The sequence below is a fragment of the Lolium rigidum genome, chromosome 4, assembly GCF_022539505.1.
Source record: "Lolium rigidum isolate FL_2022 chromosome 4, APGP_CSIRO_Lrig_0.1, whole genome shotgun sequence".
In the NCBI taxonomy this organism is placed as follows: Eukaryota; Viridiplantae; Streptophyta; class Magnoliopsida; order Poales; family Poaceae; genus Lolium; species Lolium rigidum.
This window is the reverse complement of record NC_061511.1, coordinates 136195463-136221515: the sequence shown is the minus strand read 5'-3', so window position 1 is coordinate 136221515 and position 26053 is coordinate 136195463. Positions and strand designations below refer to the sequence as shown.

General features: G+C 44.8%; 2 protein-coding genes across 2 annotated transcripts; one reads left to right on the top strand and one right to left on the bottom strand.

Annotated features, from left to right (window-relative positions):
• Nucleotides 1-14709: 14709 nt before the first annotated feature.
• On the top strand, nucleotides 14710-15602 carry LOC124705734 (protein EARLY RESPONSIVE TO DEHYDRATION 15-like). Its single transcript, XM_047237441.1, has 2 exons — nucleotides 14710-15060; nucleotides 15149-15602. The coding sequence occupies exons 1-2, from the start codon at nucleotides 14805-14807 to the stop codon at nucleotides 15340-15342; spliced, it is 450 nt and encodes a 149-aa protein (XP_047093397.1). The 5' UTR covers nucleotides 14710-14804; the 3' UTR covers nucleotides 15343-15602.
• A 930-nt stretch (nucleotides 15603-16532) lies between these two features.
• Nucleotides 16533-19989, bottom strand: LOC124705733 (WAT1-related protein At3g02690, chloroplastic-like). The gene is made up of 7 exons (XM_047237440.1): nucleotides 19477-19989; nucleotides 19328-19375; nucleotides 19080-19202; nucleotides 18033-18182; nucleotides 17347-17518; nucleotides 17195-17255; nucleotides 16533-17059 (listed from the first exon to the last, which is right to left on the bottom strand). The coding sequence occupies exons 1-7, from the start codon at nucleotides 19972-19974 to the stop codon at nucleotides 16951-16953; spliced, it is 1161 nt and encodes a 386-aa protein (XP_047093396.1). The 5' UTR covers nucleotides 19975-19989; the 3' UTR covers nucleotides 16533-16950.
• Between the last annotated feature and the right edge of the window lie 6064 nt (nucleotides 19990-26053).

Here is a 26053-nt window from a genome sequence, read left to right as displayed (position 1 = left end):
CGCACGCCGGCCCACCCGGCCAGCCAACCGGCCTGCCGCCTCCCCCGGCCCAGCTCCCGGCGCCCACCGGCCCGCTCGGTGCCCCGCCCGGCCGACCGGCCTCCTGGCCGGGCCGGGCCCTCTCCTCTCCCCCGCACGGCCTTGGCTTTTCCGTCGCTCAGCGCGCTTGTTGCCCCGCCCGGCTGGTGGGCTGGCCCGACCGGGTTGCTGACCGGCCTGGCCGGCTGCTGCTCCGGTCGGCCGGCCTGGCAGCCGGCTGGGCCGATTTTTCTGGGCGTTTTTCCTTTGCATTTTCCTGTCTTTTTCCCCAACGGTTCTATTTCCCCCTTAGCTATAAATAGGCTTCTTCCACCTTGAGCTGAGCCAGTTCTTCCCCTTTCTTCACCTCCATTGTTGCTCTTGGAAGAACTTGCTCTCCCCTTTGATTCCTCCCATAATTCTTGCTAATTCTTGAGGGATCTAAGAGAGGAGATCTAGATCTACACTTCCACCAATCCATTTCTTCTCTAAGTGAGGGGAACTCTTGGGATCTAGATCTTGGAGTCTTTTGTTGACTTTCCCCATTGTTCTTCCTCTCCAATCTCATCTTAGCATTTGTTGCTTGGGTGGGATTTGAGTGTGAAGGATTTGAACACCTCTAGTGTTCTTGCTTTGCATCATTGCATAGTGTTGAGCTCTCCACCACGATTAGTTCGAGTGAGAGACCGTGAGCTTGTTACTCTTGGAGGGAGACCTCCTAGTTGGCTTGGCGGTTGGTGCTCCGGTGATCTCTTCAAGAAGATTGTGAAGAGGCCCGGGCTTCTCCTTCGTGGAGCTTGTGAAGTGGTTGTGGAGCTTGCCATCTCGGGAGCGGAGGAAAAGCTAACCATAAGGAATGGGTCATTATCCTTCGTGGGTGTGGTTCGGAGAATAGGGTGAGCCTTCGTGGCGCGGGGAATCCTTCGTGGGACCTCCACTCCTCCAAACGTGACGTACCTTCTTGCAAAGGAAGGGAACACGGGAATAGATCCTCGTCTCCGCGTGCCTCGGTTATTTCTATACCCGAGCTCTCTTTCCTTGTGATAGCCACCGTGCTTGAAGTACATATATCTTGCTATCACTTGTGCTACATATATCTTGTGCCTATCTTGCTTAGCTCTAGTTGCTATTGTTACACTTAGTTGAGCTTAGCATTTTTAGGGTTTGTGCTTGTAAACTAAACGATAGTTTAATTCCGCATTCTTACAAGACAAATCCGCAAGAGTTTGTAATTTCCTATTCACCCCCCCTCTAGGTGACATCTCGATCTTTCAATTGGTATCAGAGCAAGGTCTCTCCTTGTTTAAGGCTTCACCGCCTTGAGAGTAAAGATGTCGGCTAGTATAGTGCACAATGACACAATTGTCTTTAATGGCACAAATTATCTTTTGTGGCGAAATTGCTTACTTTGTAATCTTCGGACCTTGTGTCCACATATAGAGCAATTTCTAGATGTTGGTTTTTCTCCTCCGATGGATTGTCAAAATCTATCTTTAGAGGATGAGAAAAACTTACATCTTGAAGCTCAAGTATCTAATGAGCTTTTATTCTCCTTGAGACCCGATTTTCGTAGGTTCTTGATATATATAAAGCGAAAATCGTCTCATGAGATGTGGATCAAGCTTAAGGAAATGTTTGGTGGATCCACTTCTCAATTAGTCGGTGGTGACTCCGAGGAGCTCTCTTCCCCTTCACATCATGAAGAGCTCCAAGTTGCTTCTACCTCCGGTCGTGATGAGTTATCATCTTCTTCCACTTCACCAACGTGTAGCAAGACACGAGGTAATGATATGGTGAGTGGTGAGGAAAATTGCAATGTTGATATTGTGCCCAAGAGTGATGATTCTTCATCTCTATCCAATTGCAATGCTTCCTATTGGACTTAAACACATCTACCATTGAAAATAATCTACATGCTTATGTTGATAGTCCTTGCATATCATGTGTAAATTGCTTACATAGATCTCATGATGATATGCTTACCTTGTCTTGTTCCCATAATCAAAATACTTCTATTTCCTCTAGTTGGTTGTTGACTAACAATGTAGAGGAAACCGAACACTCTATGGATCAAGACACGATTTCAAATGAGGATTCAAGAATATCTTCATCTTCATTCACCGGTTTGCACATGTGCCTTATGGCAAATGGATCAAAGGTATCTCCTACTTTGACTCCTAACACATCCTCTAATGATGAGAATGATGATGATGATAATGATGAAGAATATAATACCTTGGTGCATGATATGGCAATGTTTTATGCTTCTCTTCGTGGTAATAAAGAAGCTCGTGCTAATCTCGAACACTCTATGGATACCTTGAATAAATATAGGGAAACCATAGTGGAGTTGGAGTCCCATGTTGAAAACGGGAAAATGAGATTCACTCTCCTCAAGCATGAGCTAAAAGATGAGAAGCATACTAATTTTATGCTTACACAAAAAATTGAATCCTATGAGCTTGAAAATGAAAAATCTATTGATGATGCTTGTGCTACTAACTCTAATTCTTGTGAAGCATCAACCTTAGAGGAGAATGTTGAGCTAAGGGCTCAACTTGAGTTGCTAACTAGCAATTATAGGGAATTGGAAGAAAGTCATAAAAAGCTCTCAAGCTCTCATAATGATCTTCTAATTTCCTATGATGGGCTAAAGTTAGCTCATGAGGCTTGTATCACTAAGGTAACATCTTGTGAGCCTCATGTGGACATTAGCACAATCTCTACTACAAATGCTATATTGCCATGTGCTAGTCCTAGTAGTCCATCTAGTCAAACTAGTGATACAGCTTGTGTTGGATTACTTGCTTTGCCTTGTTGCTCTAACAATGAAGCTTCTACTTCCTCTAGTACTTGTATTTCTACTAACCATGTAGAGGAAATCAAAGAGCTCGAGGCCCAAGTCCTTTCTTTGAAGAAAGATTTGGAAAAGCGTCATGAAGGGAAATCCGCACTAGACAAGATGCTAAGTGTGCAACAATCCCCCAATGACAAGAGTGGACTTGGATTCAACTCGAATAACAAGAACAAGTCCAAGAGCAAGAACAACAAGAAGAAGGGCCAAGACAAAGTCAAGGATTCGGCCAAGTTGGTTTGCTTCAAGTGCAAGGTTGAAGGGCATCATGTTAGATCATGCCCATTGAAGAAGAAGAAGCACTTGAGTGAGAAACAACAAGGGAAACGGCCACAAGGTCAAGGTCAAGCTCATGCTCGACCTCAAGTTGAAGATAGGCCACTTCCCAAGAAGAATCAAGATATTGTTCCCCAAGAGAAGAAATCAATAAAGAAGAAAAAGGGGAACACTTGCTACTTATGTCGTGAGAAGGGGCACTTTGCTTCTTCTTGCTTAGGTGGTACCTTATCTAACCCTATAATTGTTGATGATGATTATTCTCTAGGGAAAGATAAGGATGGCAATGTGTTTGCCAAGTTTGTTGGAACTCAAAGTGGTTTCAAGAAAAGAACCATTTGGGTTGCCAAGCCTATTGTGACTAACCTCTTAGGACCCAACTTGGTTGGGGACCAACAAGCTCAAACTTGATCAATAGGTACAAGTGGAGGGAATTGGAGACTTGGCTATTTCATGAAGAATTAAGGGATCTTCATATATTATATTTTGACCAAGCCAAGTCGTATGGATTATCATCTATATCTTATATCCAATGTTCCTCTTTGCGGTAACTTATACTTCAACTCATCATATTTATTGTAAGTTACTTGCCCCTTTGCATGTTTGGTTTTGTATCAAATATGTGTTTGTATATGTTGTATCTTACTTGCCTATCTTGTGTATTCAAGTATGCTTGTTTGACTCATCATATACTTGTGTATTGTTTTGAGCCTAATGCATCTTTATGATATCTTATTTGGCTCTCTTTGAAGTGATTAATGGAACATCCCATTTTGGGGGAGTGATATGCTTTGTGCATCTCTCTTTCTTTAAAATGTGTGTACATGGGTACCACCACTTAGTATTGATATTGCAAGATTATCTAGTCACTATGTGGTGTGTCATACTCATGAGAAATTCAAATTCTAATGTCCATTAATCATCTCTAGTCGAATTTTAGTTGCCTCTTGTTTTAGAAGAAATGACTTATCACATTATGGGGGAGTAATATGTTTTGTACATATCACAAGCCTAGAAAATGTGAACATATGAGGTTATGCCACTTAGTGTTGATACACGTAATTATCTTGATCCTAGGTGGCATGTTTGCTCAAACAAGCTCCACTTGTAGTAAAAAGCTTTTATTGCTCATCTTTTGGTTCTTGTTTGAGTAAGAGATTCTTGGTGAGGTTCTTCCTCAAATACATATCACTATATCTGGGACACCGTTTGCTTCAAGTTATTCTAATCATTGCCGTGCGTGATTGTTTGACTAATTGAAGCCATCAAGAATCTTCATCCGTGCATAGTGCTTAATTCTATATACTTATCCTATGCCTTTTATTGTGAAGATTGATCCTTACTATCCTTGGTGAAATATACCACCGGAAGTTAATTTCAATATTCTCATTGTCTTTGACAATTGATAACCTTGTATGTGGTTGAATTTATGGATCATCTTCATCTTGGATTGCTTCTTATTGCCTTATTTTATTTCCAAGAAATCTTTGTTGCTCCCATGTGTCTTCCTTGTCCCTTTGAAAAATCTTTTGATAAATTCTCTTGATTCATATCAAGTGTTTGTTTTGGAAGACAAACCTTTTCCTTACAGTACATTGTGCCATTGTGAAAAGTGTAGAGGGTTTGGTTTATTTGTTTGAACCTTGCTCTTTTTGGGAGTTTGCTATCTCATTTCTTCTTACATGATTTATTTGCTTGAATGAGATAAATCCTTGAGCATGTTTGCTTTATTTCATCCTTTATGCTCAATGGTTCCTTCTTAGTTCATTTGTTGAACTTTGTTGAACAAATCTTTTGTGATTTGCGTCTTTGATATATTTTGTACAACAAATTTGTTTGGTCGCATCTTTATGCCTTCTTCAATTCATTTTGTGTTTTGTCCAAAGTATATTTTCCTTGGATCTTTAAAGTCTTTATGCGTGCTTATATGTAATTTGTTTATATTCTTAGCATGCTTTCTTTCTTTGATCCATTATATAGGGTATACTCCATCAAATCCTAAATGGCTAAGATGTGCATGAAATTCAAATTTCATCTAAATATGCACATATTGATATGGAGTGTATCCTATCTATTGTGGTTAGTCTAACCATTTTGGACCCAATAAGTTTGGGGACCAAGATGTACTTGAATGTTGTTTTAGGTACATTGGATATGCAATGGAGGCTTGTCTCATCTATAAGGAAGGTGTTGTCACCATATGAAAATTGGAGTCAAGCTAGGATGATCGATGAACTCTTATATACTACATCATGCCATTGCTATCTCGGTAACAAGTATCTTATTCATGCATACTCATATAGCATCCAACCTCTTGTAGGTTGCATCTTGGCATGAAATTCTTTATTTCGAAAATATTGCGATTCTTGAAAAATCCTTTTAAAGAAAACTTCTTATTGTACATTTGAGTAATTTGAGAAGATGCATATGATAGGAATATATATATATCATGTTTATGATTCACCTATCTCAAATATGCCCTCTAGCAATTTATTGCATATCAATTCCTCACAGAGCTCTTATTTGCAATATTGATGAAATTGCGAAATAAATCCATATTTATGATACTTGTTGCCTTTCTCAAAACATTCCAACTAGCTTTACTTCCCTTATTGTTGGTTGTGATGTTTTTGAGATTTTCTTAGTTGAAGCTCATTCATATACCACTAGTGAAAATTGGAGCCATAGGCTATATATGCTTTTTAAGCAAATATCCTTTGGTATATTTTATGACTTCATCTTGGATATCTTGTCTTATCTATTTTGTTAACCTCTTGTGTGTGCATGTTTCTCTATGGATCACTTTGTCCACTATAGAAACTCATATACATAAGAGCGTTAATCCATCACCTTGATATCCTTGTTCTTTGCCAACCATCTTCTTATCCTTTTGATTTTAGTGGTGTTGGTAAAGAAGATTTATGAGTCCTTGGTTTATTTGTTTTTCTTCTTACACTCATATCTTGTAATTGTTGGACTCAAGTTGTTCTTGATAAGCTATTCTCTTTATCCTAGTTGTGTTCTAAATGATATATAGGGAGTGAGGATTCCATGTTTGTGCATATTGTATTCAAATGCAAACATTATAAATTGTGCACGAACCTTGGGGAGCTTTCTTACTTTATTTAGAGCACTATATCTCTCTTATCTTGATATCTTTGTTTGTCCAATTGGATCTTTGATTGCTTGCTTTATTTGTTGAAGCTCACTTCACCATGTTATCTTTATGCAATCTTTTGATCCTCAATATAGTTTGACTTCCTTCAAGTATTCGTCATTGGATATGTGCACTTGATTCCACTCAAATTATGAAAAGTGCACACTTTGGGGAGGAACTCACATTATATTGGCCTTCTAAATTTTTCACCCATTTTGACAATCGATGCCAATGGGGGAGAAGTTTAGAGGGTTTAAGGGAATGGTTTTATACTTAAGTTTGGTTTGTGCTTAAGTGTTTTGTCCTCTCATGCATTCCATATTTATATGTCTTGCATGGTTGTATATATATATAGTGGAAACTATCCCAAAGGTTAATCTTGACAATATATGCAATGAATTCATGTTCATCACACGTGCATACATTGTGGGGGAGTTTTCTCTATATATATTGGTTCTACTCACATCTCTTGCATTAGTTGTAGTTGTGTGAGTAGAGCCGTTTTTGATATGGGCTAGTAGCTTTGTGTTACTTGACCATATCAAATACGACCTCTTGTATACAACTTATTCTCGGATAAGTTGCGTACTTGTTTCTAATATTCATTATATAAACCCTCGTATTGTGTTTGTCATCAATTACCAAAATGGGGGAGATTGTAAGGGTATATTGCCCCTATGTGTGGTTTTGGTAATTAATGACAACCCCTATGGACTAATGTTTTCATTGAGTTTATATGAAGGAATATTCCATAGGTACTACTTGCTCTCCATGTGTTGGATTCAAGTATGGATGCCATGAAGATGAAGATATACCTTGTGTATTGGCATCAAGATCATCGATTATGTGATATGATCAAGAAGAAGAAATGAAGATGGAGTTCTTATGTGGAACTCAATATTAGCCATGCTCTATCTGAAGTGAGTATGAGAAGATACAAGGTTGAGTTGGGAAAGTTCAAGATGAGCATCTTGAGTGGATCACATGCTTGAAACTTATCGTCCATTCGGTGATAATGGACATGTGAAGATGTGCATCAATGGAGCTTTCCCATCATAGTCTATGGGGGAGCATTTGTGAGTCTTCACGAAGCAACATTGATCAAGTGAGGCATTCCGGCTTGAGTGAAGTGACATAGGCATCCCCAATGGGCCTACCGAAGAAAGTACCCGGGGTTTATTGAAGGCCCACGACCCGAAGGATAAGAAGATTCGGAAGTCCAAGATACTACTATGGAAAGCTAGAGTTGTAATAGGAAGTATTATTTGTAATCTTGCAGGACGGGTTAGAAACCCTCCGGACTCTGTAAACATGTGTATCACGAATCCCTCGGCTCCAACTCCTATATAAGGGGGAGTCGAGGGACAAAGAAAGGATCGAATCATTGTTTCTCAAACCCTGTGTATCAAGGGGATGTTGGCGCCAATTGAAGAGTTATCATCAAGATCAAGCGGGATGCGCAAGGCAAAGGTATGGCCTTGCTAGGTTTTCCTTTTACCGGTCTCAAGGTGGATGTTGGGAGACTGGATTATAGGATAGATAGCCACACTATTAAGAGGGGCTTTCGGTTGGGTAACTTGATCACATCGTCTTAGGGAGCTCAACCCTTTGCATACTTTGCATATCCTTATTGCTTCTTGATGTTTCTATGTGTAAGGTTCTTGATCTTGTTGCTAGCTTTACAACAAGCCCAAGTTCATCGAAAACGGAGTTCGCATGCATCTCCTATTGCGTTTTCAAGGTTGGGTGATTTTACCGGTTATTCATGATATAAGGTTCTACCTTTTATATTCATGATAAAATCCCCTCCTACAGATTCTTGAGTTTGCACTTTCTATAGGATAACATTTGTTGTTATCTTCCAAACAAAATTGGTTTCATTCGAATCGGAGGTCGGGAGCATTAGTTATTAAAGGAAAAGGAAAAAGGAGAAAAGAAGAAAAAGAAGAAAAAGAAAAGAGGGGCAGCCGGCCGGCCGACCGGCCTGCCGGTCCGCACGCCGGCCCACCCGTCCGGCCGACCGGTCTGCCGGGCCGCACGCCGGCCCACCCGGCCAGCCAACCGGCCTGCCGCCTCCCCCGGCCCAGCTCCCGGCGCCCGCCGGCCCGCTCGGTGCCCCGCCCGGCCGACCGGCCTCCTGGCCGGGCCGGGCCCTCTCCTCGCCCCCGCGCGGCCCGCTCGCTTCCCCCCCGCGCGGCCTTGGTTTTTCCGTCGCCCAGCGCGCTTGTTGCCCCGCCCGGCTGGTGGGCCGGCCCGACCGGGCTGCTGACCGGCCTGGCCGGCTGCTGCTCCGGTCGGCCGACCTGGCAGCCGGCTGGGGCGATTTTTCTGGGCGTTTTTTCCTTTGCATTTTCCTGTTTTTCCCCCAACGGTTCTATTTCCCCCTTAGCTATAAATAGGCTTCTTCCACCTTGAGCTGAGCTAGTTCTTCCCCTTTCTTCACCTCCATTGTTGCTCTTGGAAGAACTTGCTCTCCCCTTCGATTCCTCCCATAATTCTTGCTAATTCTTGAGGGATCTAAGAGAGGAGATCTAGATCTACACTTCCACCAATCCATTTCTTCTCTAAGTGAGGGGAACTCTTGGGATCTAGATCTTGGAGTCTTTTGTTGACTTTCCCCATTGTTCTTCCTCTCCAATCTCATCTTAGCATTTGTTGCTTGGGCGGGATTTGAGTGTGAAGGATTTGAACACCTCTAGTGTTCTTGCTTTGCATCATTGCATAGTGTTGAGCTCTCCACCATGATTAGTTCGAGTGAGAGACCTTGAGCTTGTTACTCTTGGAGGGAGACCTCCTAGTTGGCTTGGCGGTTGGTGCTCCGGTGATCTCTTCAAGAAGATTGTGAAGAGGCCCGGGCTTCTCCTTCGTGGAGCTTGTGAAGTGGTTGTGGAGCTTGCCATCTCCGGAGCGGAGGAAAAGCTAACCATAAGGAAAGGGTCATTATCCTTCGTGGGTGTGGTTCGGAGAATAGGGTGAGCCTTCGTGGCGTGGGGAATCCTTCGTGGGACCTCCACTCCTCCAAACGTGGCGTACCTTCTTGCAAAGGAAGGGAACACGGGAATACATCCTCGTCTTCGCGTGCCTCGGTTATTTCTATACCCGAGCTCCCTTTCCTTGTGATAGCCATCGTGCTTGAAGTACATATATCTTGCTATCACTTGTGCTACATATATCTTGTGCCTATCTTGCTTAGCTCTAGTTGCTATTGTTACACTTAGTTGAGCTTAGCATTTTTAGGGTTTGTGCTTGTAAACTAAACGATAGTTTAATTCCGCATTCTTACAAGACAAATCCGCAAGAGTTTGTAATTGCCTATTCACCCCCCCTCTAGGCGACATCTCGATATTTCAGCCTTCAATTCGCGTCCGCCGCCTCACTTAAAACCACACCGACGCGCACTTCTCTCTGTTCCCCGCCTTCCAACCCTAGCCGCCGCCGTCCAAACTCCGCGCAAACCTCCCATGCATCCACCGACAATGGTGCACAACAACAAGGCTGGCAGCGGCGACGGCGTGCTCCGCTCGTTGCAGCTCAGCCTCGACGAGGCCGATGTAGTGTACTGGCACCGCATCCCCGTGCCAGTGCAGTACAAACTGCCGCACGACTGGCACATCTCCAACGGTGGCTTCGCCGTGCCGTCGCCACCGGCAGGAGCACAGACGCGAGCCCTCGCAAGGGAACGACAGAACGCCAACGGAGAGAAGCTTGCCGGACAACACCGTCAAAAGCCCGACCTGGCAGCGGCGTTTTGAAGATGAGCGCACCGTCGAGCTCGCGCGAGCGGCCGACCACTCGCGCGGTCGCTTCAACAACTCCGGCACCCGTGCCTGGTGGTACGGCCGTGAGGCCAACACCACGCTGCGCGAGTATGGCTACCACCAGCGCGTCCGCGGCGACCCGCCGCACGACCCACTGCACTTCCCGCAGGCGGCTTGCACGGCGCCGCGGGCCCCGACTCTACAGAGGCCGCCGGAGAGGACCGTGGCATCCGGAAGCTCGCACACCGGATCTTCATCGGCCGTCGCCCGCACGCGCTCGGCCGCGCCCGCGCCTCCTTCCGGAGGCATCGTCATCTGCGACGGGGGGCGAGGCGCGCGTCCTCTGCTCCGGCCCGTCGGACAACGGGGTTGGGCTGCCGCCTCAAGGAGGAGGAAGCCGCGGCCTCGCCACCGCTTCCGCCGGCAAAGAAGAAATGGTGGGAGAAGGAGGCCGAGGCGCAGGCGGCCCTCCGCGCGACGACGAGGAGGAGTTCCCTGGCCAAAACTTCATTCTCGGCCGCTCCGTCGACGGAGACTACCGACATATCGCGATCGACCCGTGGCTAGTGGCGGTGTGGTCTGCCAGGGACCATGGCGCCAACTTCGTCGACCTCGACGGGCCGTCCGAGCTGCCGGCACCAAAGGAGGAGAAGGCCGACGAGGACGGTTGATCCTTCGGGGCATCCAGCGACGGCGACGACCTGGACTTCAGCGCCTTCGATTCCCAGGGCCGCTAGATGTTTTTTTAGTTTTTAGTTTAAATTCGCGTTAAATTTGTACAAATTTCATTCGAACTTCCTATGAATATCGTTTTCAAAATTTGATTTAACTTTCTAAATCTATCGGGGCCGCGGGTTTGGGGCGCTAGTGTGGGAGCAGCATCCCCAAATAGAGGATGCTCTGCCGGCGCCCAACATACGACAGTGCCGGTGCCCCTGTCGGCGCCTATTTGGGGGCCACCCGTGGAGATGCTCTTAAACGAAGAAAATGGTTGCCTTATCATTTAGCTTGACTTTCTTAGTTATTTTTTAAAGGTAGAAGTTTCTGTGCGTTCCCATCAAGGAAGGGTTAGGTAATTATTCCCAACGAAACGTTTCCTCCCGAGTCGCTCCCTCTCGAGCGACTCCGGGGGACCCCGCCGCTGCCGCCTACAAGGCTGCCCTCCGCCGCCCTCGCTGCTGCCCTCACCGGCGGCGGTGGCAGCGCCCACCCGATGGTGGGCAGGGGAGGCGCATCCTGGAGGTTTCTCACGTGAGGAGGTGGGAGATCGGCTCGGGGGCGCAGGGCGGCGCGGCTGCTCCATGGCCGGCGCTTGAGGTCTCCGGCGGGAGGCATCGAGGAGGAGGAGTGAGGCGCCCGTGGCGGCGCCCTGACCCGCGAGATATGGTGGATGGCTGCGGCCCGATCCACTGATCGTGGGGTTAGGACGGTACCTGCACCGGATCCCTTTTCCTCTTCTGCTTTTACTGCTTTGGAGTCGACCCGCGGTGTGGGGACCTGCTAGTCTTGCGAATAATAGCGGCGGTCCTAAGACTTCTTCTCGTGCCAAGATGCAGATTTGCTGGTGCATATCCTTATCGATTTGGCGGATGAGTCGTGTTCCGGAAGGCTCCGCCGGCGCTCCATTAGGCAAATCAAGCCTGGAGATTGCCGGATCGGGTGGAATTCAGTTGTGCGCACCCATATTTTTCTTTGGCCATTTGGTTCCAGAGGGAGCATTTCGAAGCTCTGCTGGCAGTTATTATCATGGAGCATGTTCTCGTTCCGTGGTGCTGGCGGAGAATGACATTGAAGCCGGGATCTGAGTTCTTGCAATGGTGACTCGAGTCTTGGTGCCAATGAGGAATTGGCTTGGTGATATGTGACTTGAAGCAGCAGCTTGCGAGTGGGGGCGACTGTACAGGAGAAGTTCAAAGTCTTACCTTTCAGGGTAAAAATCCAAGGTCTGGCCTTAATTGGTTGTGCCTGGTAATGCTCCTTATTGAAGGCATTGTTTTGAAAGTGAGAACTTTATTCAGGGTGAAAATCTAAGATCTATGATCGGGTGAAGGAAGTGTTTGTGCTTTGTTACCTTCTTGGAGGCGTCGCTTTTGGAGAAGCTGAACTTCTTTTGTTGTCTTGGTGGTGTTAGAGTTGTTGTTTAAAAGGATTAGATCACTGTAGCGGGATTTTTATTTTTTGGAAATTTTTCTTTCTTTTTTGGCTGTGTACTTCCGTAATGTCGTTAGAGCATTGCGTTGTTGCAGAGGCTGGGTGTAATTGGTATCTCCGTGATATTAATATATGCTCTTTGTCGAAAAAATTATTCCCAACAGTGCAAACTTGCTTGGATTGCAATGTGTGCAACAACACTTGCACATTCTAGCCGTCCACTTCCCAGCAAAGATATAATAGTAGTAGTAGAGAGTCTAAACAAAGCCAGTCTCTGAACTTGACAGTAATATGTTCCATATCAAGAAGCATATTGATAATATTTTCCATATCAAGGAAGCATAGTGGTAATCTTTAATTCTCACATATGACGCCCTTAATACTGTTTTGAACAGCAATTAACTGCATGATTGATGACACTGCTGTTTCTGAACCATGATAATCTGTATTGTGTGATTCATCCAGATCACGGGCTGGAGAGTGGAGACCATGACCTATGGTTCAGCTGCTAGTGGGAAACAAAATGACAATCTGAAAAAGAAAGCCTTCTCTGGTGGGCTCTAGTAGGATTGAGATCCTCCAAAATTTCTATGAAAGTTCTATATTCCAAAGAGGCCTTGAATGGCTTTTGCAGAGTCACGTTTGCAATGAAACTGCAAGTATGGGGTGGACCAGATCTTGGGCCGGTCCTAAGCTTTCGAGGGCCCGGGGCGAAACGAGAATCAGGGCCCTTAAAATATTTATTAGATGATAATAAATTATTTTCACCGTCCGATGCATAAATTCATAGATGTCGGTTTAAATTATCGATAAACATCTATGTGCCGCTTAACTAATTATTTTTTACCGCTTGATGCATAAATTTTAGATTATAGGACTGGTTGGTGTGTTTTTTAGATAACTAATTTTTTTCTGAACACTTCGCAAACCTATTTCGGAATCTTATACCTAGGTTTGGCGCCATTGAGAATGGAGCTGAAGTTGGGCTGATCGGCACACGGAAAAGCAACAATGAAAAACTCAATTGCGCCGATATGCGCAATTTTGACTTCATTCTCGATATTTTTTGAAGACATACCGAAGCTGATCAGTTGTTGTTTTTTACTTATTCCGAACGGAGAAAAAAATCAAATCAGCAACTTTACCCTTCTTTGATCCGAGGCCTATGAGCAACAATAATACTTTATATTTGTACCTATGAAATTAAACCAATAATTGTTTTACTATATTATTTGTATCAAATTAATTTTGCATAAAGTACCATAAATTTTAGCTTTGCCAAATGAACGATAGAAAGAATATGAATCAGCTTTTTAGTGGACCGGAAGATGCGTTGCCTATGCTGCTGGACTGGCTCCAGCCATGGTCTAGCCATGGGCCCCAACGATCTAAAAGGTAAAATGTCAAAAGCTAACCAAAAAAATAAGGCCAATCTAGCGAAAACGAAAAGGGGCCAAAGATCTTTCACTGGAGCCTTCATCAATAACGCTTCGTCTCGAGTACAGATAAATTCTCCTCCGACGAGCTCTAATGGCGCCTCTGCCGCAGCAGAAAACATGTCTAGCTGCCTAGCTGGGACTTGGGGCCCCCTTGGGTCCGGGGGCCCGGGGCGGCCGCCCCCCCCCCCCCCCTAGGGCCATCTTGGCAGCCAGATCTGAGGGCTAGGGTTCTTCTTTCTTGCTCCCATGCTTATATGGTCGGAGCTGATAGTGGAGGAGAAGGCCACCGTCTCTTCCAATAAAGTTGTGTTCTAGTTCGGTGGCGTGTGTGATCTGGAGGGCTAGAGCTCTAGATCGTCTTCTTCTCCGTCCTGCTGTGGTGGCGAGGGGAGAGGAGGCGGTGGCAATGCGATCTTCTTTAGGTGGCGTCGGCCTTTGCTGCGGTGGCGCGGCGATTTCGAGCTCAACTACACAGACGACATCAACGCCTCCGCGGCCGCTGTTCAACCTCCGACGTGGAGGCCTTTCACCGCGTCTGCTGTTGGAGCTCGGCGCGTCTTCGCCGCCAAGTGGTTCATCCCCGACGGCTTGGAGGTGCCTAGCAGCGGTGGTTCTTCGCCGGAAGAGGGCTTTCGAGCATCCTTCCCTTGTTCCTCGGCGGTGACGCCTTGAGAACGCCGGCGATATGTGGCGGAGATGCCCGAGGACCTGATTGTCTTTTCATCTTTTGTTCTAGGGTGTTTTATGTAAATGTGCAGACCTTATCTTCAAATACTAGATTCTTTAGAGCAAGTGTTGTTAGAGGCCACGTGTTACTGTAACGAAATGCTAGCGAGGTCTCCTTGACCCCTCCTTTGTTAAAAAAAAACAGTGAAACTGCAGTGACAGCAGTGAACGGTCGCATTTCTCTTTCTGCTACAGTAGAAAAAAACAGCGGCTGTACCCATCCCGCGATAATACCGTGGGCCGGATCTTGTAGTACAATATTAATATCCACCGTATCGGATAAGAACGGCCCTCTGGAAATATCCAAGCAGCGCACTATAATATCGTTGTCGCCGCACCTATCCATATCCATTCAGATTCCACAGACACCGCAGCATCACGAGTGAGCTCGGAACTGAGAGTGAGAGAGAGGAAGAGATACTGGAATGGAGGTGGTGAGAGGGAGCAACGGCGGGAAGCTGAACCCGTGGGCGGAGCCCTTCGTGCCGGGGAGCTGGTGCCGCCCCGTGGAGGTGGTGGCGGAGGTGGAGGACTTCTCCCCCGACTGGTGGCGCCTCGTCGCCGCCTCCCCGTCCTTCCGCGACCGCTGGCTGCGCGACTACGGCGATCTCGGCCTCCTCGACGCCGACGAGAGCCCCGACGACGGCGACCTCTTCTTCTCCCCTGCGCGGAACAACCTTGGTACGTGTCTCCCAGACCAGATCTAATGCTCTTCACACTAGTTTCTTTGCTTGGCCTTCCTCACAAGTCACAACGTGGTTTGGAGCAGAAGGCGCAGAGAGGAAGGAAGAAGCGGCCGGCAAGAAAGCCGGAGGAACTGAGGTGATGCCTTGGGGGATCGAGAAGTGGTGGCGGACGCACGTCATGGTGCCGGAGGTCCCAAAGTACGCGGAGAAGGCGCCTAAGAAGGTCGCCGCCGGCAGCCCCCGGTTCAGCCCCCGGCCTATCCAGCAGCCTCGCTAGGCGACCAACCTCGACAACGCACTGCATCCACCCACCTAGCTTGTCAAGTTATCATATAAAAATAGAAAAAATAGAAAAAACAAAGTGTTTCTGTTTAGCTCTTATGCTAGTTAGTTTTGCTTAATCTTGTCATTTCGTTGTAGTTCTGAACTTCTAGATCAAGGTCGATCGAACTGAGATCCACCGCTGTGTACAGATGTCTGTAAATGATGCCAAATGCAGACTGAGACTGGTGCGATAAGATGTTTATTAGAGAGCGATGTATTACTTGCTACTTCGAAATAACAGCTGCGAGATTGACGGGAACACGAGAACAACCACCTAACTAACACAAATAGTGCATCAATACAAATACCTAATTTTAAAATTTAAATTCAACATCAAACATGGAACATCAATCAATGTGCATCAATCAGAACACGAAGTTCATCCTAAACCACAAGCGTAGATCATACCTAACATTTAACCCCAACAACTCAAAGTTCATCCTAAATCACAACCATATATCACACCAAACATGAAGAAGCATGATCTTGTAGCCATTACCCTTCCACTACTCAATGAGATTATCTCTTAATTGTTGATGGGTCCACCGATCTTAAACATCTTGGTACACTTGAAGGAAGTCTACGACTGCATTATCTTTCCCTGAAATCGTAATTGTAGACCACATATTCACCATACTCATACTCTATGATACTATTGTGAATGATCATACAAGTTGTCATGCTTAGATTTAACAATAATTAGATCACACAAGTAGTCCACATGTTGAAATATAACTCAAAATACTCGCAACAAAAAGAAACTCAAATATACTGATTTTACAGAGTCCCGTTTTCTGGGAAACTGCAGAGACAACACAGTTCAGTTAGACCTGAATCCGTCCATGACACACTTCATTCTCTTGTACAGTAAGACAATTATATTGAACAGCAAGATAGTTGCACAATTTGCACTCCAAGAAACATTATATTCAATTGCAATGCACATGAATATACAAATACAGTGCCATACTATGTGCTGATCGCCAGACATCTCCTTTTTTTTGATAAAAGCCAGACATCTCTAGGCTAAGTCATGTAAAAATTGGATGGAAATCTCCTTGATTTAGGCCGAAAAGCAACACCAGTATGTAACACATGCTTCCTATCCATCAAGGATAAGAAGCTTCTGAAAAACCAATAGACTATGGATCAGAACTCACATATACAATTGCTTTTCATTCATCAGCTATTTTCATGCTTTCAACTACATGCACATGGGGGAACTACTTGTACATGGGGGCTACTTCTCCCCGATTTGATATCGTACAACACATCAGCTATGATACAAAAAATCTGATTATGGGGCCATAATCTGACATGGTGTGAGTCCATCTGATTGCGTCGACAGATCACCAAATTTGGTTTTACCACCTTATACCATCTTTTCAGTCTAAATATGGGAATGTACATGTGACATGCTTCTTCAAGCTGTGCAAGTTGGTAAAATGTTTATCACTAGCACGTACTTAATCTTCAAATTTCTTCTGTACAGCACCATTACAGCAGGTGCTTCAGTGCACTACCCATCTGCGACAGAATATCATGAGTTTGTGACATCCTCTTACTTCTCGCCTACAATGCTCTTGTAATTAACCATATAGATGGCAACTAGTGTCAGAAGTGCACCACCGATCTGCTCGGGTGAGAAGGTCTCTCCCAGATAGATGAAGCTGAAAAGACAAGGGAGTGCCCAAACCATCAGTTAGAAGATAAATATCACATTTTTTGTTTGTTTTCTGAACAAGTAATATCACATTTTTAAATTAGGAAAAATTTACTATCTGACATACCGGAAAGAGTCTTACCCGAAAATAGAGGCAAACATAGGAGTTAAGAAAGTAAGAGAACTAAGTGTGGTCAAACTACCTGCAGGAATAATAGAAGCAGATATGAAATGCTGGAGAGAATAAATTGTTGAGAGTTCTCACATCATTGAACTGCTGGGAAGGGATATTACCTCTTGTAGCATTGTAGAAGTAGACACCATAGCTGATAGCACTGCCAAATATAGATGTATAACCCAGTGCTAATATATCACTCGATGTAAGCTCTTGAATATGTCCATTAAGAGCAGGATCATGATTAAGAACAGATATAACCAACAAAGGTATCCCGCCTATTACCATGTGCTGCAAAGAAATAGGCTAATATTAGTATTTTATCAGGTGCAATGTCAGGTTTCTATAATTGTTAGAAGTATGGAAACAAAACTGCAAAAGTTATAATTATCTGCGATAAAGATAACATATACAGTCTAAAGGAACCATTACATGTTTTTTGAGTAGGACGGGGCCATTACATAAGCTACAAGGTTAGGTTTGACTTCACCACAAAACAAATCTACGTTGACTTGATTTCTAACAAAGGCGGTTCAAGCTTTTGATGTTGAATCCCTAAGCATTTGACTTGACATAGCCATTAGGCTCCACAAGAACAACAGATAGCACTTTTGAGTTCAACAGAATAGACTACCAAATTGGTACTCCCTGGAGACATACATAATCAATTGGCCCAAGTAGAGCATGGAGAAAAGGCTTATTTTGAGACACAAAAACATCAAATGCATACAACTTCTACTTTAGCGCATGTTACACACACTATCGTATAATAAAATGATCATGTACTCATCTACAGATATCATACCCATCCTGTTGCCATGATTGGATCAGAATACTTTGATACCCAGCGAACCATTATAGTTCCAATCGCCATGCTTTGAGCTGAGAGGAACATCCACCATTCTCCACTTCCCCAGACTGTTGCGCCGTTTTCTTCAACTGAAAGTGCTGGAACCTACAGTTACGTCTATACACGATCAACAAATGAAAATAAAAATATGTGTAGAACGGAGATATGGTACAACCATGTCAGAATCACAATCATATGTATACACCAAGAGCTATTTTTCAGCATTTTATCTTCAAATGTTTTCATCATTTCAGACTGATTAGCCATGTCTTTAGTTTCAAATAGCAATAAAACAAGATCCAGCTTTAATATTTAAACCATGAGAAATTTGTGTCGTCTAAACTGTTATGGGTAGTTGTATACTTAGTGTTATGCCACTTGCACTCTTGCACATCAGAGGTTTGTGTCTTCATCAAAATCTAACACAGATGATGGGATTATTCCATTGACATGTTCTAAAGTACAATCTATGAATGTGACATGTTATTAACTAATGGTAGTTAATAACCAGGCATCTAAGATTGCTTGTAAACGTTGAGATACGCACTCATATGCGAGCAGCAAATGAAAATAAAAATATGTGTAGAATGGAGAATGGAGAATATGGTACATCCATGTCTGAATCACAATCTTTTGTATAGACAAAGAGCAACTTTTCACCATCTTACCTTTAAATGTTTTTCATCATTTCACAGATTGATACAGCATCTCTTTAATTTCAGATAGCAAGAAAATGAGGTCCAGCTTAAATATTTAAACCATGAGAAATTTGAGTCTTGCAAACTGTTGCGGGTAGTGGTGAACTTAGTGTTATGCCACTTGCACTTTTGCACAGTAGAGATTTGTGTCTTTCTCAAAAATCTAACACAGACGATGTGATTATGCCATTGGCAAGTTCCAAAGTACATCATGAATATAACATGTTATTAACTAACCGTAGTCAATAACCATGCATCTAAGATTGGTTGTAAACGTTACAACATGCACTGCAAAGAGGCAAACCTCAAGGAGCAAAAGCCCAACAACACCCAGCACAAGCCCCCCAGCTCCTATCGCGCCGATAGACTCTCCAAAGAACAGGGCTGCAAGGATAGCAACCGTTAACGGCTGAGAGTCAATTATGACCTGCAATGAGGATCACAGGTTGGTAAGCAGCGTCAACTGTCAGTTCAAATGGACCAAAATGGCAGGCAATTTCTCGCCCTAAGAGGTCAGAGGTAGAGAAGAAGCGCAAGGAGAGTTGGGCTTACGCTTCCGAGCCCAGCCGACGTCTTCTGCAAGCCCTCCGTGAGGAAGCCCTGCAAAATGAGGAAACGAAATCGACACGCTCGCTTCAGCAACCGCACGGCACAACCACACGCTAAGGATCACGCGTTCCACCTATCTATAGTATATCCACCTGGAAGCAGGCGGCGTCGACGAGGCCGAAGGCGGCGATGGCGCCCCACGCGGCCCAGCCGGAGGGCTGCTTCCTGCCGCGCGCGGCGGCGAAGGCGACGACGAGCGCGCCGGCGGGGATCAGGCGGAGCGCGGCGACGAAGAAGGGACCCGTCTTGGGTATCACCCCCTTCATGGCCACCATGGCCGTGCCCCAGAAGAAGAAGGGCGACACCAGCAGCGCCCACTCCCACCACTCCTTCGTGGCCGCGAGCGCCGGGGCCGGGCCCTCCTCCGCGACGGGGTCGGCGTCGGTGCCTGTGCCGACGAAGTCGAGCTCGTCGGATGCTTGCGGTGGCGTCTCACTGCTCCCGGCCGCGAGGTGGAGGCGGAGACGGACGCGCGGGCGGGGCATGGCGCCATGGCGTGGGAGAGAGGGCAGAGCGGACGCGGGTGGGCGTCTGGGAGCGAGTGGCGGGTGGAGCGGGAGGAAGAGGCGGAAGGGCGCGGCGGCGGACATCTCGGCCGGCGCTCGGGGCGGGGTGGTAGGTCAAGTGGCGGCGGCGGAGGCTGCCGCGGTAGCGGCCGGCACGAGACGAGCGGCGTGGGTGGGTTGCTGCCGCTGGCGTCGTTCCGGTCGTGCGGCGTGTTGAGCTCAGATCAGTTCGCTCGGCGTGTGGGTGGCGTTCACGGCTTCGCTCGCTCAGCTCGGCACTTTGCGCAGCACGTTGGGCCGGCCCACGAGCTCCACGGCTATCCGATACTCCCTCGATCACAATATATAAGACACATTTTGTAGATCTTTTGGACATAACTTTAATCACTAATACTCCATCTGTTCCTAGAAAAAGCTGCTCAAGTTTTTCCAGATACATATATATCTATGATTAAAATATTTTTATATTTTATATCTAGATAAAATTGAGCATATTTTTCTAAAATGGAAGGAGTATATACAATATTATATAGTTTTCGAATGCGTGAATAGTCATTGCATTCATCTTAAAAACTTTGTTTCATTATATTTTTTTATTTAAGTTTTATGGATTTATCATAAGTACAAAATTCAAGCGTGCATTATATTTTGGAACAAAGTGAGTATTTCACAACATATAATCCATGGGATGGTCGATCTGGAAATTGAAACTAGCTGCTCCCGTCAAGAGAAAACGGCTATAGATGACGGCACATGAGGGAAGTCGGTGCCACCATGCTACCATTACACAGGAGAGGCCCCTCATAGCATCTAAAGCAAATATCGGATAATCCTCGGCATGGAAAAATTAATGCCCGCTTTTCGGTTTTGTGTGAAAAAACAACCCGCCTGGATCCTGGAAAGTAGCCTGATCCGGCTCTCCCTGCACCCGCCCGTTCCAGCATTTCCTCACCCAAATCATTGTCACGGACCTTCTCAGCCACCTTCTTGTCCAATTCGAGGTCGCGTAGCCTCAGTCGGTGCCTCCCGAAGCTCCCGAGCCTCTAGCCACCATCGTCCGCATGGCTCATCGTCCAACAAGGAGTCGGTCTTCTTCCAGCTGCGAGCTATGAGCCTAATCCCAGGTTGACAATAGCGGCGACCATCTCGGGAAAGTGGTGTCGTCTAGAAGGCAGCCAAAAGCCCAAAATATGTGCCAGTCGGACCGACAACGACAAAGAAGGTGGCGCATCGAGGACAAACGCCTCATCCAGCAACGGGAAAGGTGGTGCCTCGACGGAGATGAAAAGAATGGAGATCATGAATGGAGAAGGCAAGAGTATTCTTGCCACTATAAGATGTCGCTGGAGGTGGCCTTTACAAAAATGTTGTTGCTTGATTTGATCATTGTAGGTCTTTGATTGCACATTTCTTGGATATGTTTGATTGCTACTTTTTCTATTGCACTTTTTTTTTGATGTAAGACGGGTGTCGACTAATCGTATTGTAAGATATTTGCAAACTTTGTATTATTACTCCGTATCTATATACAATCCATATGCAACCTATATGGTTCGGGTCGAGAAAAATTTGTACGATCAATAGTTTTATGGTACGGGTTTACCCATCCTCATTTTCTGGTACTATATGCTGATTTTACATAGACTGGTGAACGATGGAAAACTTAAAATAGAGACCAAGCTACACGTAGCCCTTTATTTGCAAATATTTAGAATTCGTATTTTAAACTTTTAAAATTCTGAAATAAAATTCTAGAGAGAGCCAATGATGTATACTATAATGGTGTAAAATCTCACTACAACTACTTCGTATTCTAGGCTACACAAAAATAACAAATTCTGACAAACTTTGTAGTGAGTAGTGCATATTTCAAAACTATAAAATTTCGGAGCAATGCTGCTCAGCTGCTCTGTGAACGATGACATGAAACAGATAAAAATACAGTGTGTGGCAGGATCCACCAAGCTGCTCAGCTGCTGGAAATGGAGCATTTTCGGAGCAACGCTGGGCTGAATTAAGGCAACATATGTTCCATAGATATAAGCTTTTCAGTAACATTCCATGCATTTACCAAAAGCAGAGCACCCACAGTTATAACCAATGCATGCCATTCCAATTAAAGTGAACACTAGAATCTGAATTAAAATAGACAGTTGAATCAAAAGTCAGAACAAGATCCATGGATCAATTGATAGTGTCTTAAAGTTTGCATCAATTATCCTGCCAAAACCAAAGTTCACAATGACTGACTAGCAATATGCAGCAAAAATGCAAAATCAACCATTGCCTTGGGCACATTACTAGCTACAGACATAGAATCAACGAGCTAATCACTGCCATAACACATCACTACATCAGAACTTAGACCAACTGAAGCACACCATCAGTAGGTGATCGTCTCCAGAACGGTAATCTGATCAACTCCATACTCTCTTTATCCACGAACGGCGACCAGCGCCGCAAATGCAGCAGGATATCCTGGCGGACGGGTTGTAGCGGCAGGTCGCGCAGAAGCAGACGTGCCTGTACGGGGCCCAGGGCATCACCGCAAACCGGCGCCTGCAGGCCTGGCAAATCACCGGGCGCACTGCCGCGGACTGATCGGCGGCGGGGGGCTGTGGGACAATAAGTTCCGAAAGGCGCACGAACTTCCTCGGAGACGACACTTCCTCTTCCCCGCCGGCAGCCGAGCCACCGTCCGACGGCCCTGCTTACGGAAAAAAGAGGGAGACACAGATACACAGGAGATTGTCAGTCCAAGAAACGAACTGGAAGACAGGAAACGAAATTGAAAGAATCCAAGGAACGCGTTGGGCACGGAAGCAGCAACATTACCTGCAGGGAATGAGAAACACACATCATGCGCCCACGCCGCCGTTTCCGGTTCCGGTGTCGGTGCCGGTGCCGGTGCCGCCGCCTCGGCAGAGGAGTGATCGGCCTGTGGCACCGCCGCTGCTGGCTGATCGGCGGCGGCGGGCTGCAGCACGATAAGCTCGGAGAGGGCCACGAGCCTCCACGGAGACGACACTTCGTCTTCCGCGCCGGTACCCGTGCCACCATCGGACAGCCCTGCTCACGGAACAAGAAGAGACACAACCACGAAGGAGATTGTCAGTCCAGGAAACGAATTGCAAACCCAGAAACGAACTGGACGACAAGAAAACAAACTGTAAAGAATCCAAGAACGAACTGGGAACGAGAGCAAGATTACCGCGAGCGCACATCAGGTTAATCGACCGCGTATCCCGCGAAGGCGGCGGAGGCAGCACCGCCCTCGGGCTCTGCTCCCAGTCGCTCCCGGAGTCTGCAAGAAACCAAGAAACCAAACCATTAACACACCAAAATCCAAGAAATCGATTGAGAATAGAAACTGCTCAACCGGGAACTAACCTCCACTCACAAGGTAGGCGCTGGGAGATAGGCACTCTTCGTCGCTTTCAGCCTCCCTGCGCGGTGCAGGTGGCCGCGGCGTCCCGGGCGCGTCATCCGAGGCCTTCCGCTTCACTGTCATCTCGCCTCTGCTAGAGATTCACCCCAAGAAATCGACTGTACGCCTCCGCAAGAACAGCACAGAGAGATCGGGCAGAATCGAGCTCGAGAAAGGAAGCTACGGGCTACGGGTGAGAGGAGAGCTGCAAGAGAGAAGAACGATCAGGGAATGGAGAACGCGCGGAGTAAGACGTGACAATAGAGGCTCGATGGGCCAAGAAGCAAATATTTAGATTTTGGGCATGACAAAGTCCAGCAATCAGACTCGACCCATTCTTACGGCCCAATGACTGAGTAGCACAGTTTTGGCAGCAAATCCCCTCGCTGGCAATTGATCGTTGGAGCGATCACTTTCCTTGGCGCGGCAGCGCTCGCGCCATGCGCGAAATCAATTCCCTTTTTGTCTTGTAGTGTTTAATTATGTTCACATAAAGCTTTGTATTCACACTAACAGCTCACGTTCCCACTTGCAAGTTGCATATAGGCAAGAGCGTTCACAGTACATGCATGCATAAAGTATCTCATGGGTTTGCATTTAATGACCCAACTTTTCAGCACGAGGCAAGCTCTCACAAGTTGATGCATTCATGCACGAGCATCTCGCTCTTTTTCAGCACGACGCATACTTTCAATTCTCTTTATTTGCAATTCCCTTTTGACAATTCTCTTTTTTTGCAATTTCCTTTATGTTATTATTTCGTACGGTAATTCATATTTAATGGGGTCATTTTGCAATTCCCTTTTTGGGCTAGTGGTATTTAAGGGGGGAAATAACGGGTGGGAAGATCCACTTGCAACTCAAATGAACTACCACTTGCTACTCAAATTAAGTACTATTTTAAGTTGTAAGCTAACAAAAGTTGCTAAAAAAATTCTAAATGAAATTTAGATTTTTGGGTTGCTAGGTATTTATATTTACCGTTGATAAATAACGGGGCACTAGGGTTGATAACTTGTAAACAAAAAAGAGTCGCTACATATTTTAAATTAAATTAAATTTTTAGGGTTGATATTTATTTTATATTTACCATTGATAAATTGCGGCCCACCAGGTTGATAGCTTGTAAACTAAAAGAGAGTCACTAAAATATTCTAAATGAAATACTTTTTAGGGTTATTATTTATTTTATATTTACAGTTGATAAATAACGAGGCACCAGGTTGATAGCTTGTAAAATAAAAAATATTCGCTTAAATATTCTAAATGAAATACTTTTTTAGGGTTGGTAGTTATTTATAATTACCATTAATAAATAACGGAGCACCGGGTTGATAACTTGTAAACTAAAAAGAGTCGTCAAAATATTCGAAATGAAGCTAGATTTTTAGGATTGGTAGTTATTTATATTTACTGTTGATAAATAATAGGACACCGGGTTGATAGCTTCTAAACTAAAAAAATCGCTAAAACGTTTAAAATAAAATTAACTTTGGGGTCGATAATTTTATACATTTACCGTTGATCACTCAAGTACGGATGGGTTGATTATTCAAACAGAGAGAATTGATAACTTTTAGCCCGAAAAAAGTTTCTCGAAACATATCAACATGGGTGCTAGTTTTGAAGATCTCGTCGTGACGGATTTATTGGTGAAGGCGAATTTTAATTTGGAGTTGTCGTTTGAAAGTTAAAACGTTTTGAATTTTTAAATTTGGAAAAGATTCCGCTGACATCAGCAGATTCGTCTATTTTGTGCATGCATGCAGAATTTTTTCTCAATAGCCTGCATCAGGTTGATAATTTTATACATTTACCGTTGATCACTCAAGTACGGAGGGGTTGATTTATTCAGATAGAGAGGGTTGATAACTTTTAGCCCGAAAAAAAGTTTCTCGAAACATATCAACATGGGTGCTAGTTTTGAAGATCTCATCGAGATGGATTTATTGGTGAAAGCGAATCTTAATTTGGAGTTGTCGTTTGAAAGTTAAAACGTTTTGAATTTACAAATTTGGAAAAGATTTCATTGACATCGACAGATTCGTCTATTTGTACATGCATGCAGAACTTTCCTTCAATAGCCTGCACCAGGTTGATAATTTTATACATTTACCGTTGATCACTCAAGTACGGAGGGTTGATTATTCGAGATAGAGAGGGTTGATAACTTTTAGCCCGAAAAAAAGTTTCTCGAAACATATCAACATGGGTGCTAGTTTTGAAGATCTCGTCGGGACCAACGCATAGGTGAAAACAGATCTTAATTTGGAGTTGTCGTTTGTGAGATAAAACGTTTTGAATTTTCAAATTTGGAAAAGATTCCGCTGACATCAGCAGATTCGTCTATTTTGTGCATGCATGTAGAACTTTCCCTCAATAGCCTGCACCATGTTGATAATTTTATATATTCACCGTTGATCACTCAAGTACGGAGGGGTTGATTATTCAAGATAGAGAGAGTTGATAACTTTTAGCCCAAAAAAAGTTTGTCGAAACATATAAACATGGGTGCTAGTTTTGAAGATCTCAACGAGACCGACTCATAGGTGAAAACAGATCTTAAATCGGAGTTGTCGTTTGTGAGATAAAATGTTTTGAATTTTCGAATTGAGAAAGATTCTCGCTTTACGTCATCAGATTTGTTCCCTTCTACATGCATGCAGAACTTTCCTGAAATAGGATATACTACAGTCCAAAATATTCCTAAAATGGAAAAAAAATTATGTCCTAAAC